At 59.5% G+C, this 14,635-nt stretch overlaps 1 protein-coding gene across 4 annotated transcripts in view; it reads right to left on the bottom strand.

Moving 5' to 3' along the window:
- Positions 1-14,635, bottom strand: part of VAV2 (vav guanine nucleotide exchange factor 2) — a 180,508-nt gene that overhangs the window by 73,444 nt on the left and 92,429 nt on the right. For all 4 annotated transcript variants that reach the window (XM_058302647.2, XM_058302648.2, XM_058302649.2 and 1 more), the window contains exon 3: positions 7,589-7,647. In XM_058302647.2, coding sequence (XP_058158630.1) covers positions 7,589-7,647 — 59 coding nt within the window. The remainder of the gene's footprint in view (positions 1-7,588; positions 7,648-14,635) is intronic.

Below are 14,635 nucleotides of genomic sequence, written 5' to 3'. Positions count from 1 at the left end.
AGCCTCAGAACATAAGCCCCTAACGTAAAGCCCCCCGCTTCCGCATATTGCTTTCAGCAGCTTCCTGCCAACTAAACGGGGGGAGCGAAGGCCGCTCACCCCGGCCCACCGGACCTCCTCACTAGCCGGCTGCCCAGGACGGGAGCTCCAGGGACTCCGGGCCCTGGAGAGGGAAGGCTGAGCTCTGCAGGCGGAAACAAAGAGAAAACAGAGCTCAGCCCCGCTGCCGCCGAAGCTGCTTCTACTGCAACGCCAAGCGCGTCGGGCCGCTCCCAACACGAGCCACGTTTTGGACGGTCTGGGTGCCTCGACTCCGGAGAGAAGGTCCATTACCAGCTCTCCCTCCAGAGAGAAGACCAAAGAAGGGTTTTCTAAGGCCACTAAGGAAAGGGGAGGTATTTACTTCTGGTTCCAGAATGTTCTGTTGTACTTAGATTCAAGATACGGGTGTGTCTGATGTTCTGAGAATTGGCTTGAAACTCAAGAAGCAAGCTCGGCTCCCTGGGCACGGGGAGACATCAGCTTCTCCTGCGCCGACGTCAGCCCGACTCCCGCCCGGACCCCTCAGCCAGCCACTGGCCCGGGGAGGCGCCAGCAAAGAAAGCACGGTAGCCGGGCCCCCCTAAAATGGGGCTGGGGTCTCCCAGATGAGAGGAAAGGACAAGACGGAGCGTGAGGGCCTCGAGGTGTCTGAAAATGGAGTCTGGGGAGGGTGACAACAGGAAGGGGGCCAGTTCAGGCGGCCACTTCCTACCTGAGGGCATGGCAGGTGCCCGGGCAGGTGCGTGCTTACGCGGGCCTGGCCGGAGAGCCCCCGGCAGCAGGCAGCAAGGACGGCCAGCTCTAGGCTACAAGCGCACGGCCGCCATCAGATTTGACTCTCACCCCCTGGTGCAAAGAAAGCCAGGGCATCTGGTGGCCGTCGCCGTGCAGGGTTGGGGCGGAAAATAATCAAAATGTCTCCAGGCACGCCAAAAGGATGGAAAACCAGCATCCAATCAGAAACCTCTGCGCACGTCATCGCTGCGCTCTTTACAACTGCCAAAATGTGGAAACAACCCGCGTGGCTATCAGCGGAAAAAGGGGTCCAGCCACATAAGGGGATCTCCCAGCCGTGAAAAGGAATGAGACCCCAAGCTACCACGTGGAGGGACCCCGAAGCCACCGCCCTCGGTGAGTGAAGCCAGACACAAAGGGCGACGGTGCGGGACTCCGTTTACGTAGTGTGCTGAGAGAGAGAGCAGCCCCATGGCCCCAGGGCTTGGCTGGGGAGACGGGAGCGGCCCTCGTGGGCAGGGGAGCAAGGCGCTTTGAACTTGTCTCAGGTTGCTAACGGCTGCCAGCATGAAACACCAGAAACAGGTTGGCTCTCGTCACGGGAGTTTATTAGGGCAAAAGTTTACGGCGCCGAGGCCGTAAAAACGTCCGGAGCAAGGCAGGCTCAGGGCTGCTGTGGCACCAGAGGTCGGCCGCTGGCGACCCCGGGCCCCCGCCGTGCTGCTCCGTACAACGGCAGCGCTCCGTCCGGGGCTCCGCCGCCTCCTCCAGGCTGGCTCTCTCCCCGGGCTCAGACATGAGCAGGCACGTGATGTCTCTCCCCCACGTCTCTTCAGCTTTGGGCTGCACCGCGGGCTCCGGCCTCCAGCCTGGCGCTCTGCCTCTCGGGGTTTCTCTCTCTGCAGCTGCAGGCAATGCCGGGGCCCTCTCTCGTGGGGCCTGTTTCGTTTTGTTTTGCTTTGACTTCTCTCCCCTTTGTCCCTGTTGTCTGCTCTCTTCTGTCCATTCACTGTGTGTTCTTCTGTGTCCACTTGCACTCTTGGTGGCACCGGGAATCTATGTCTCTTTTTTGTGGCGTCATCTTACTGCGTCAGCTCTGTGTGCGGCGCCATTCTTGGGCAGGCTGCGCTTTTGTCACATGGGGTGGCTCTCCTTACGGGGCGCACTCCTTGCGCGTGGGGCTTCCCTATGTGGGGGACAGCCCTGCGTGGCACGGCACTCCTTGTGCGCATCAGCACTGCGTGTGGGCCAGCTCCACGCGGGTCAGGAGGCCCTGGGTCTGAACCCTGGACCTCCCATAAGGTAGGCAGACGCTATATCAGTCGAGCCACATCTGCTTCCTGGCCTCAGTTTACTGAGGCTCAGGAACCCCTGGGCCCACAGTCTGATCAAGAGCCCCCCGCTGAAGCCATCTAACCAAAAGGGCCCTGAGCCGCACGAGCTGAAAGGTCCCGCACACAACAGGCTGCACACACAGGAATGGGTCCCCTACCATCGTAGTTTTCTGGGGTCCACAGAAGACTCAACCCAGGACAGAACTAGAGAGAGGTGATGCTCACACCACACCACGAGGGCGTCACGAGCCCAGGGGCCGTGCTCCTTAGAAGGGCCAGCCTCACGCAACGGCCTCAGGGACTCGCCCCCGCGCCGGAAGCTCCCGCGGTGCCGGGCCTCGTCGTCCCCACCCCCAGCAGAGCGGGGCTCACGGCGCTCACACTGCGCCAGACACCCCCGGGGCCACGGCACCGACAGAGGCGAGCCCCCCTCTGGTGGCGGCGCCGGCGCTGACCCGCTTCTGTCGTGGTTGAAAACGTACGCCATCGGCCAAGCGGACGGGGCTGGAGAGGCACAACGAGGGAGCAGGAGGGTGACGGGAAGAGGTGACACGCTCCCCGCCACGCCCCTGCTCGCCCGGAGACGCGGCTCCTCAAAGGCCTGTGGATGGAGGGGACAAGTGCCAGACCGCCGGACGCCAGGCCGCTGCCCGCTCAGTGACTGGGACCACCGTAGCCACCACAGACCGGTGACTGGAAACCCCGGGAATTCGTCCTCCCCCAGTTCCGGAGAAGCTGAATTCGGGGTGTCAGCAGAGCCGTGCTCCCTCCGGAGGCAGGGGGCCGCGTCCCCGATTCTCCCGCTGCGTCTTCAACCGCTTTCTCCCTCCTTCCCTCCCTTGTGGCACTTGTCATCGGGTTCAGGGCCCCGGGGGGTAATCCGGGGTGGTCTCACCTCGCACTCCTTTACGTGATCACATCTGCAAAGAGCCTTTTAATAAGGTGTCAGTGGTGGGCCCTGGAGCTTAGGATGTGGACAGAGGTTTGGGGGACACCACTGAGCCCCCCGGACCAGCTAACATCCAGTAGGCGCTTATGGCGTGCTGGACACTGTGCTGAACATGCTGTGTGCAGCCTTCTAAGACAAGGGGACCTTTCCTGACCTACAGAAGAAGAGACGGAGGCTCAGAGAGTGTCTCTGCCTAAGGTCGCTCAGTGAGCAAGTGGGTGACGGACGCGTCCTTCGCAGACCGACGTGACATCCCAGACGGAGGGCACCTCAGCCTCACTTTTCACCTTTACCATCTCCTCCCTTCCAGCCTGGGAAAGCCCCAAATCAGGACACCCCTCAATCCGAAGGGTGGGCTCTGACCTTGTACAAAGACCGGCCCCCACATAGGCAGGACGACTCACCACGGAACCCGCCTCCACCCCCAGAGGCACCCAGGGTGGGCGTGGAGATTAAGCCTCTAATTCATCAGCCTCAGAGAAGCATAATTGGGGCTTTGATGGAAAATCAGCTCATTATGCAAAGTGCAAGGGTTGTGAAAACGCTCATTTTTTAAAGGCGTGCACTGGGCCGCTAGCCAGCCGCAGAAGGAACGAGGAAGGGATGCCTCAGGGCGAGGACCTGGCTGCAGGTTTCCAAAACGGAATTTGGCTAAACTAAAGCCTGGGGCTCGTCAGTGACATTAGGAAATGCTCTCGGGCAAAGAGCTTCCAGGGTCTCTGTCAAGAACTGGTGGCAGCTCCCAATGTTTCAATTACTCGCCATCTCTCCACCTAGGTGTGGCAGAGGGAGCCTGTACTCAATCTCAGCGTTAAACGGGACGCCTGAGGGTGCCACCTTCCCCTGAGCTCACAGGAGGCGACGGGGCCAATTCACAGACTTGGTAACCAGGGGCTGCAGAGGGAAAGTTCCAGATCGGGGCTCCGAGGAGGTGGAGAGAGGCAGGAAGAGCCAGGGCAGGTTCTCCCGCAGAGCCGTGCCCTCCCCGGGGCCCTGGCCCCTCGTGCCCCACCCCGCCCCTTCCCCCTCCCCCACAGGTGGTAAAGGGCGAGCTCGGCAGGCGTGGGCCGTGCAGGTGCTGGGCGGCCCCTGACCGCTCCTGGGGACGCCATGAGCCCGTATGGGTCCCCCCTGGGCTGGCTGTGGGGACCCTGCCGGGGCTCCGGCCTCTGGGAGCTGGAGGCCGAGAAGGTGAAGGCCCGCGGGCAGTCCAGAGGATGGGGTGAGCCCCCGAGAGGCCCCTACCGCCAGCCCTTCGTGCGTGCAACAAGCCATTGCCAGAAGGATTGAATGGGTTCTGCACAGCTGCCCGGGGGGACCCCGGCCCACCCCCCGCGGCTCCTAAGCCCTTCCTTCCACTGTAACAACCCCACGGGGGCTTCGAGTTCCAGGGGTCTAGGGGCACCAGCCCCGCTCCACTCCTCTCATTAAAGCAAACCAAGTATTACGAGCCCTGAGGGTTCCCTGACCAGGAAGGGGGTTCAGAAGGAGGGCCTGCCCAGACCTGCGTGCCCCGCACCCACGCTCTGCACCCCCCCGGGCCCCTCCTGCGGGACGGCAGCCCCGGGCCGGGGTCTCCACCCCCCCAGGGATGCCGCCGTGCTCACGCGCCGCCGGGTGGTCCAGCTGGCGGGAGGGGGAGCGCCTCCGTTTGCACCTGCCGGCCAGGGCCCGGAAGCTTCTGGAAGCAGAGCTGCCTTGTCCGCCTCTGCCCATCTGCTGTCGGTGCGGCTGGCGGAGCCCCCGGGCTGGGCTGACGGGGAGCGGGGCCGAGTCAAGTCCCCATCGGGGCGCAGACACGGCCCCAATCCCCCACTGCCCTCCAGGCCACTATCGGGGCCTCGGTACCAGCTGGAAACCCCCAGAAAATCGGAGGCTCAGCCTTCGGGAGGCAGTCGAGACCCGAAAGGCGGGCGCGGCCCGGCCTGGGGTGGGGCACGGGGCACCGCAGAAGGTGGGCGCCGCCTCGGGGTGCATCCAGGGCTGCGCAGGGCTGTTCCTTCCTGCGCACGCGTGCCTGCAGATGGAGACTGCAGGAAGCAGGCCGGAAGGCCACCCACGGCCTTCGCCGCGCGCTGCGGGAGAACAGGCGCTTCGCTCTGCAGTAGATGTGTCTGAACGTCCCTGTCACGGCCCTCACGATAGCTGAGTGACACCCACGCACCTGGGGGCTGCCACGGTAGTAAGACGGTTCCGGAAGCAACGCTGGCCGGTGGGCATAAAGGGTTTTGCCTTATTATTTTCCCCTAGACGGGGTATAAATATCCTTTGGTGTGTGTTTAGTATTTGTAGCAGTTTGATATATATAGTTGATGAATTCCAAAAAGAAATATTGGATGATGCTTGGAATCTGATCTGTACCTGGGCATGACTGAGTTATGATTAGGGCGTTGAGTCGCCGCCCCGTGGTGGGTGGGGACTCACAGATAAAAGGCATGGCGAAGGACAGAGCTGAGGGGTTTTGATGCTAGAGTTTTGATGCTGGAGTCTTGAGCTGGAGCCCCAGGAAGCAAGCTCACAGAGGAAAGAGAAGCTAGCCCCAGGAAGAGAGGAACCCTGAGCCCAGGAAGAAGCAAGCTCTGGGAAGAGAGGAACCCTAAACCCAGAGAGAAGCAAGACTCTGGGAAGAGAGGAACCCTAAACCCAGAGAGAAGCAAGATCCTGGAAGGGAGGAACCCAGGAAGCCTGAACCCTCGCAGATGTCAGCAGCCATCTTGCCCCAACATGTAGAAATAGACTTTGGGGAGGGAAGTAACTTACGCTTTATGGCCTGGTATCTGTAAGTGCCTACCCCAAATAAATACCCTTTCTCATGTTGAGAAAGTTACCTTGTATTCCTAGCTTTCTGAGCTGTTTTCAATCATGAAAGGATGTTGGATTTTGACAAATGCTTTTTCTACATCAATTGAGATGGTCATGTGTTTTTTCCTTCATTCTATTAATGTGCTCTGTGACATTAATTGGTTTTCTTATGTTGAACCATCCTTGCATCCTGCAATAAATCCCTCTTGGCTATGGTGTGCGTAGCAGTTTGATATGGTTATGAATTCCAAAAATAGATACTGGATTATGCTTGTGATCTGGTCTGTACCTGGGCGTGATTGAGGTATGATTGGAGCTTTGATTGGGCCACATCATTAGGGAGTTGAGTCCCTGCCCCTTGGTGGGTGGGGACTCACAGATAAAAGGCATGACAAGGGACAGAGTGGGGGATCTTAATATTGGAGTTTTGATGTTGGAGTTTGATGCTGAAGCCTTAAGCTGGAGCCATGCGAAGTCAGCACGCAGAGAAAGAGCAGCCAGCCCCAGGAAGAAAGGAAGCTTGAACCCAGAGAGAAGCAAGCCCCAGGAACTAGGAACCCAGGAAGCCTGAGCCCTCGCAGATGTAAGCAGCCACCTTGCTCCAAATAGACGTTGGTGAGGGAAGTAGCTTGCGCTTTATGGGCTGGCATCTGTAAGTGCCGACTCCAAATGAAAACCCTTCATAAAACCAACCAGTTCCTGGTATTTTGCATCAGCACCCCTTTGGCTGACTAATACAGTATTTAACCTAAGATTTTTTTAACAGCCCGTTCAATGTCTGAGAAAGAGGGAAAAAACCTCAATTCAAAGGCATTCCCCAGCGCCGAGAACCCCGAGGCAAGCGAAGCCCGGGTGGCTCGCCAGCGTCTCTGCCTGCTGCGGATTCCAGCCGGCAGGCAACCCCCCCATGGGGCTCTGTGGCCCCGGGACCCCCGCCTGGACATGCAGCGCCCCATGGACAGCACTGGGCTCCCTTCGGCCGTGCGGGCACCCGTACCCTCCCGGTCACCTGCGCCCGGGGGCGAGTTCTGCGTCTCAGGCCTCTGGCTCCACCCGTGTGCTCCACGGAGCCCCCCGGATAGCGCTGCCACCCACACCCACCTGGAAACAGGTCCCCGTTTTGACCATCCCTGCCCCCCGCTCTGTGAGCCGCGGGATCCGGCACGCTGCGTTCTCCTCTGGGGCCACTCTTGGCATCCCCCGTTATCGCAGCAAGCACGGGGATGGCGGGATTCCACGAGCCCGGTGCTGATCCGAGCAGTTAAAAACAGGCGCGGTGGGGCCTCCGGGCTCCTGGCAGATACCCTGCCGGGGCTCCTGCAGCCTGGACCAGCCCCACCACTCACCCCGTCGTCATGCACACCCACCAACCCTTCACGGCAAAACCTCCCGGGTTCCGACGTGTGTGGCGTGCTTTAAAGACACGCTGACCTGTGGGAGGATTCATCTGCTGATCTTATTACCTAAATCAGAAGAGATCCTGCAGCCATCAGCAGCGAGCACGCAGGATCCCCCGGTGTGGAGCCCGGGGCCCCCCTCTCCCCAACCCTCGCAGCCGCCGCCAGCAGGCAACTCGACGGCGCACTGAAGCTCCACGATGTGCTGAAGATGCACGACACGCCGAAGATGCGTGGCAAGGACGGGGGCGAGGGGCATGCTTAAGACTCCAACCTGCGGCGAGGCCGGCGGTGGCGGAGAGGAAAGAGCCGGGTGTGGGAGAGCTCACCTGATGCCTTTGTTCTGCGCGATGCTGTGCAGGGAGAGCCTTGACACGGCGGAGACCACCTGGAGGGACACAAAGAGACGCTCCTGTGATTTCACGGGCCACCTGAGAGTCCTCGCGAAGCCAGGTGGCCGCAGGAGCGCGCGCTAACCGAGCACCTTTCATCCCGGTAAAAGAACCACAGCGTAACGTTCTTTAGGCAAGACACCTGTTTTGTACCAGAGCCGTCATCTTGCCACTTTGCTGCCTCCTGCGGGCCGTCACGCTCCCCGGAAGAGCCTGGGAGGGGGGCGGGTCTCGGCCGAATGCCCCTCTGCCCCCAGGCACTCCCCACGCCCCCAGCCTTGTGTTCACACCTTGAAGGGGGCCCGTGCCAAGGACGCAGTTGCGGGCACCGCGCACCCCACAAGAGGGCACCGCCAAGGCGCGCGCACGCCTGCCACTCCCGAATGGCACCAGCACCTGCTTGCAGCGGGCACCGCTCCGTTTTACAAGGACGGGGAAACAGAGGCCCCGAGAGGAAAAGGGACGTGCACAGGGCCCAGCTCAGATCTGGCCCCCGGCAGCGCCATTGCCCCTGCGCCTCCTCGAGCTGCAGGAACGCCAAAATGGATGCCGGCTCCCCGCAAGAGCCCGGGACGGAGCCACACAGCGAGGCGTAGCTGCGTCCCCCACGCCGCTGGGCTCGTCAGAATGCGAGCCCCGAAGAGCTCGGATGACCGGGCACAGGGCAGGCAAGAGGCTCCCCAGATGAGTCTGGGGAAACTGAGGCAGGGGGGAGGGAGCTCGCTGGCCCAGGAGCACAGAGCACCACGCACAGGAGGCGCAGCGAGAAGCTGTTCACGACTCGTCCAACGGGACTCGTGGGGCACCTGCACCGCCAGACGCGGTGCCCCGAGTAAGCCGCACCGGAGACCGGTGTGTGTGCGAGTGCGTGGGCACGCTGGCGCGTGTGTGCGTGTATGTGCGCTTGGTGTGCCGTGCACCAATACATGATGCGTGTGGGATAGGGAACAAGAAAACGACCCACGACCACCTCTTGCTGGATCTGCAGATGCCCGGTGCAGGGCGCCGTCGCCCGAGAGCCGAGATCCGGCAGGTTCTCAAGGAGCATCGTCACAGCAAACCCTCCGGACCGCGGGCGGCCACCTCACCTGCACGTTCAACAGGGAAACTGAGGCCGGGCCACTCACCCAAAGCCACCCGCTGTGACGCATCCTCAGACTTCCTTGCGGGTTGTGTGGAATAAGAGAGGGGGTGAAACCGCCAAACTGTCCAGAAGGGCCAGGCTGTCCCGAGCCTGGCAAGACAGGCGGCGGCCAAGAAGCTGCACGGTCGTCCCCCTCCAGGTGAGGGTGTTTCCGGGGCTGGGGCGCGCGGAAGTGAAGAGCGCACGGAACGACAGGGGTCCTCTGTGTTTCCTCAGACAAGACTCAACTGGCTCATTATGCAGCCAACCCCGCGAGGCCCCGCGACGTGCACCGTACAAGGGGGCCTTTCACAGAGACGGAGCCATTTGGCTTGCCTCTTATTCTTGGCCTAACAGCTCTAAATATTCAGGGAGAACAAAAATTAAAGCAGTACTGCTATGTGGTCTTAGAGTTACCGGGTAGAATTCTAGAACTATTAGACCTCGGAAGTCCTTTAACCACCCAGTCCAAAAACGGCACCCAGAGGGCACGCAAACCGCTCTGTCCCTTTTGCCTTCTGTGACAGACATTGCTAATCGATACTATGCTAATCAATTAGCAGCGGCAGACATTGCTAATTGGATGCTGTTGATCAACCTCCTGAGGCTAATCAGCCAGCCAGACCCAGGCTCGCCACACTCTTTGGCAGCATCCTCGGGTGCCAGCGTTGGAGACCTGCTTGCCGACATGGGCTAAGTGCAAAGGCCTTTTCTCGCAGATGCGGCGAAAGCAGGGAGGAGCTGGCCCGGGTGGGCGGGCAGGGCCGGCAGCCCCCAGCAGACAAGCCGTCTCTCCACCCTCCATAGTTGCGGCCTCACTGGACCATTACCACGCAGGCCCGAGCTTGGGGCGGCCTCGCTCCCAGAAGAGCTCGGCTGGGGCTCGTGTGGTCCGACGGGGCCGCTCCTTCAACGGGTTACACCTGGCCGGTGCACGCTGGCGCCACCCGCCCCGCCCCTCCGCGTGGCCGCTAACTTCCTGGCCCCGTCTGTGCTGGAAGACACCCCTGTCCACGGGGGACCCCGCTCTGTGACACCCCCCAGGGCAGGGGCTGCTGGGAGCAGACGCTGGACTCTGGGAAGTGGGAGGAAAGTGGGGGCTGATCTCACTGTGGAGGGAAAGCGGAGCCTCAGGGCAGCTGCCCACGGTGCCAGCTCCCCACGGCGCCACTGCCGCGGCCCGCCCCTCCCGCAGACGATGCACTGCGTTTCCCCAGTGGCTGCGTCTCGGACGACAATCAAAACCTCCCAGCTCACGGCGCCTTCAAGAGTAAATGTCAAAGGATGACATTTTCGCAACTTTTATTTCCAATCTCTCCTGCGTTGCAGTTAACAAACGAAATAAAGACACACACCCTCCTCCTTCCCATCCCTGTCCCTTCCCTCCCTCCATCCCTGTCCCTCCAGCTGTCCCTCTTCCTTCTCCATCCGTCCATCCATCCCTCCAGCCATTCCTCTTCCTTCCAGCCATCCAGCTGTCCCTCCGTCCCACCAGCTGTGCCTCTTCCTTCCCTCCGCCCACCCCTCCGTCCCTCCATCGTCCCTCCCTCCCCCTGCAGAGCGCTGGCCGGGTCCTTTCAGCCCTGAGCACTTCCCCCAGGCCCCCTGGAGCTGGAAGCCTGGGCGCTGAGGGGTGCTCAGGAGGTGGGGAGCCGGCAGGGGGTGCTTGGCCTGGCCTTGGGGAGAGCCCGGTCCTGCTACACGCAGAGCTGGGTGCCGCGCACCTGCTCCCCCGAGACGCCTGGCACCTGACGGGCGCTTGGCCGGCACCTGGGAAGGCGTAGAAACGAACGACAGGCAGAGAACAAGAGGTGGGGGCCCGGGTGCTGGAAGCGGGACCCCCAGCCCGTCAGCCTGCGCACCCCCCGCCTCGCAGTGCCCGGCTCCACCGCTGGGGGCTCTGATGAGGAGCGGAGCGGGCCGCCTGGGAAGCGTTTCTTGCAGGAAGGCACCTGGCTCAGGTGTACAGCCAGGTGAGGTGCCCCTGCTGCAGGAGCCAGTACAGACCGGGAATGTCACCGATTCAGACAAGGGCAAAGACACAGCCTGCCCACCCCACTCTGGGAGGGGCCGGCACCAGTCAGGGGAGGTGAGCGGAGGGGCCAGCAAGGGCCGACGGGACAGGGGATGCGGCCTCGGTCCCGGGGAAGCCGTGCCCACTGCCAGCCCCAAGGGCTCCAGCCTGGGCCTTCCCCGTCCCCCGCTGGGGACCCACTGCCGCCCCCTCGAGCAACAGCCTAGGCTTGTCCTTTTCTGCCCGAGCTGCCCCCAGCCAAGGTTAGCACCCTGGGCTCGGCCTCCGCTGCTGCTGCTGCCCGGGCGGGGAGGGGCAGAGAGGGGTGGGGAGGAGTGGGGGAGTGGGGAGGGGAGGGGTGGGGGGAAGCTGGAAGGGGCGTGGAGTGGTGGAGGACAGGGAGGGGTGAGGAGGTGCGGGGGGGGTGGTGGGGGTTAGGGAGCAGGGAGGAACGGAGGGGCGGGGAGAGTGGGGAGGAGCAGGTGAGTGGGGAGGAGCAGGTGAGTGGGGAGGAGTCAGGGGGAGTGGGGAGCGGGGAGGCGGGGTCAGCTGCAGGCCCCCGGTCGGCTGTCCGGGGGCAGCCCCCCCCACGACAGGACCGGCAGGAAGGAAGCCCGGCCCCTGAGTCTTCTCGGTCCCAGCCTGGCCATCACCACGCCCAGCAGGCGCGAGCTCTCGTTGGGAGCCGGGTGAGCCCGGCCCAAGCAGCCCCCCGAGCGCCCACCACGGGCGGACACGGGACATCCAGCCCGAAAGGTGCAGCCTTAAGTGCCTCTCCCACCCCGCCTGCTGCACCTGGGTCATAGCCAGGCCGGGGGGCTCCTGGGGGCCGAGGGGCCTGGCAGGGGCTGCACGTCCGTGCAGGGGCCGTGAGAACACTGCCTCCTACCACCTCCCATCACCGTCCCAAAGACCAGAGACATCAGGGGAGCTGCTCAGGAGGGGCTGCCCGAGGAGCTCGCACGCGGGGGGCCCTGCGACCCAAGCCAGGTTCTGGGGGGCGCTTTGCCCATGTGGACCCCCCCGGCTCCAAAACAGCAGGCATCCTTAAAAGGGCCTCCGAGCCCACACGCTTGGCTGCGTGGGACAAGACTGTGTCAGAGGTGGTCCCTGGAGCAGTTCAGTGCTGGAAACTGCGGCAACAACGTAGCAGCCCAACAACAGGGTCCAAGAAAAACAGAGGCGGCTAAAGCCACACAACGGCATTCTGGGCCACCACGTGAAATGATGCTGAGAAGGGAATTTATTGCTGCAAAATATATTCATGAATATCTTACGTGAAAGAAACAGCTTGCAAAGCGTGTGCAATGTAGTCTAATTTTAGTAAATACATGTTTGTGTGTATGTGTACATATATACATTCATAAAAAGGACTGGTCTAGGGAAGCGGCCGTGGCTCAACTGGTAGAGCGTCCGTCTATCATATGGAGCATCCAGGGTTCCGGACCCAGGGCCTCCTGACCCGTGTGGTGAGCTGGCGCACACGCAGTGCTGCGGCGCGGCACGCAAGGAGTGCTGTATCACGCAGGGACATCCCCGCGTAAGGGAGCCCTACAAGTAAGGAATGTGCCCTGCAAGGAGAGCCACCCCACGTGAAAAAAGTGCAGCCCACCCAGGAGTGCCACCGCACACATGGAGAACTGATGCAACAAAAAGAAGGGCAGTTTCCCAGTGCCACAGGATAATGCAAGTGGAACGCAAAAGAACACACAGCAAATGGACACAGAGAGCAGACAACGGGGGGAAGGAGAAAGGAACAAATTAAAATAAATCTTAAAAAAAAAAAAAAAGAAGACCCATCTCTAAACAATGGACTCTGGTTAATAACTATTATTCTTTTCTGAATTGTAACAAATGCACCCAATGCAAGGTGTTATTAATAGGGGGATATATGGGAACAGTATTTTGGGTATGGTTTTTAAGTTGTAAGCCTACAACTTCTCTAATACTACTAATAATAGCAAGAATAAAGAGAAAGGAAAAATGGACTGGCAGATGATGTGGGGGGGTGGGGGCGGTGGGGTTGAATGGGACCTCATTTTTTTTTAATGTAATTAAAAAATAATAATAATAAATAAATAATTTTAAAAAATGCTACAGTGATTTTCAATGAGACGCTCCTCTTGTTGCTTGACTGCATTTTCACATTTTTCTACAATGTATATATCTGCATAGTATGGGGTTATGTCCTTTAAAAACAAGCTGCAGGGCACCCCCCCCACCAAGTGCAGACCCTACACCCCTCCTCCTGTTGATAAAACATTACTCAAACCAAGGTCCCTGACTCTGGGCCTCCAGGTGAAAATATAGGCTTGTTCCCCATCCCTGCCAGACTCGATCCACACAGACAGGCCATGAGACCCGCCCTCTGCACAGTGGTCGGCTCCCCACCCAGGCCCCGCCCATTCTCACAGAACTGGAGGGCTGCATAGCACAAATGGAGCATGGATGGATGGGTGGATGGACGGATTAGAGGGAAGGATGAATGTGCAGTGACTAAGGGATGGATGGATGGATGGACAGATGGAAGAAGTGAACAAGTGACTAAATGACTGAAGAAGGCCTGCAAGCCCCCACACTGTTCCTGCAGCCCAGGGGTTGATTTGCTACCACACTAGTCCGAGCTTCTTGCCGGTGGGCACTGAGTTGGGGTTTGCTCAATGCAGTATCCCCAATGTCTGCACCCAGTAGGCCCGGAAGCGCTAGCCCCTCCCGAGGAGCCTTCAGATCATAGTGACCACAAAGCTCCAAGCCTCAGTTTGGCAGGGAATGATGGGAAAGCCTGAGTGATGCACTGGTTCAGTGCCCAGACACTGGGGAAAATCCAAATTGGCAAACGACTTGAGCATTTTTTGCTGCATTGCACCAAGTTTCCAAACCAAGAAAAAAGGTGCCATTCTCACTAGTATTTGCAACTTAAATATTCACAATCTAAAGTCAGGATGGGACAAGAAAGAAAATGGGAATGCACACTACAGGCTCATATCAGGATGACCTGTACAGGTCTGCATGGTCTCTTGAAAAACCCCCAAATTTCCAGCTACTCATACATGGCCTCATCCCATTCTCTCTGTTCCCAACCTCTGGACTTTCTCCTTCTTACTTCCATGTCTCAACTTCTCTTTCACATTTCACATTTCCTCATCCTTTGATGATTTCTTCAGTTCTATCTTCCAACTCACTAATTCTCTCTTCAGCTCTGTCTAGACTACTGTATACTACACATAAATTTTTTACTTTGACTATACTTTTCACTTGAGAATTTCTATTTTGTGATCTACCAAAACCTGTTGTTACTTGTTTGTTTTTAATTTCCTCTTCTTTTGCATTCTCCTTTCTTTTTTCCTAGAGTAGGAATTCTCTTATTCATTTCATCTGCTCACTCTCATGCTGCTTTGCTTCTTTTGGAGTCCCCTCTAGATACACAGGAAGGTAGACAGACAAAATGTATACACACGCTTATTACATGCATACACGTATAAATAATCAAGGTTCACAGGCCGTAAGCTTGTCTTAGCAGGTGTCAGGGGTGCGACTGTGGGGCGGTGTAGGATCACTTTTATGGAAGCTCTGCTAGTTTCTCTGGCTGCAGACCTGCTTTTACACTGCGCTCTCTCACAGTATCCCGACTCCCATCTCTGGGCTTGGATTCTGCCAGCCCAGAGCTGGCTGCCCCCGTCCCACATGCCATCGTGGAGAGGGCAGCCTGTCTCATACCCACTTCACGACCACCCTCCTGGCTCAGGTCTGAGCACGACCCTCGGTTCCAGCCCCCTGACTTTGTTCAAGCTCTCATCCTCCCCTTCCTCACCTCTTCCTCTTGAGGATGTTGGGGGATAGAATGAAA

The sequence above is a fragment of the Dasypus novemcinctus genome, chromosome 8 (genome assembly GCF_030445035.2).
Source record: "Dasypus novemcinctus isolate mDasNov1 chromosome 8, mDasNov1.1.hap2, whole genome shotgun sequence".
NCBI classification, from domain to species: Eukaryota; Metazoa; Chordata; class Mammalia; order Cingulata; family Dasypodidae; genus Dasypus; species Dasypus novemcinctus.
This window is presented reverse-complemented; position numbering and strand designations above follow the sequence as displayed.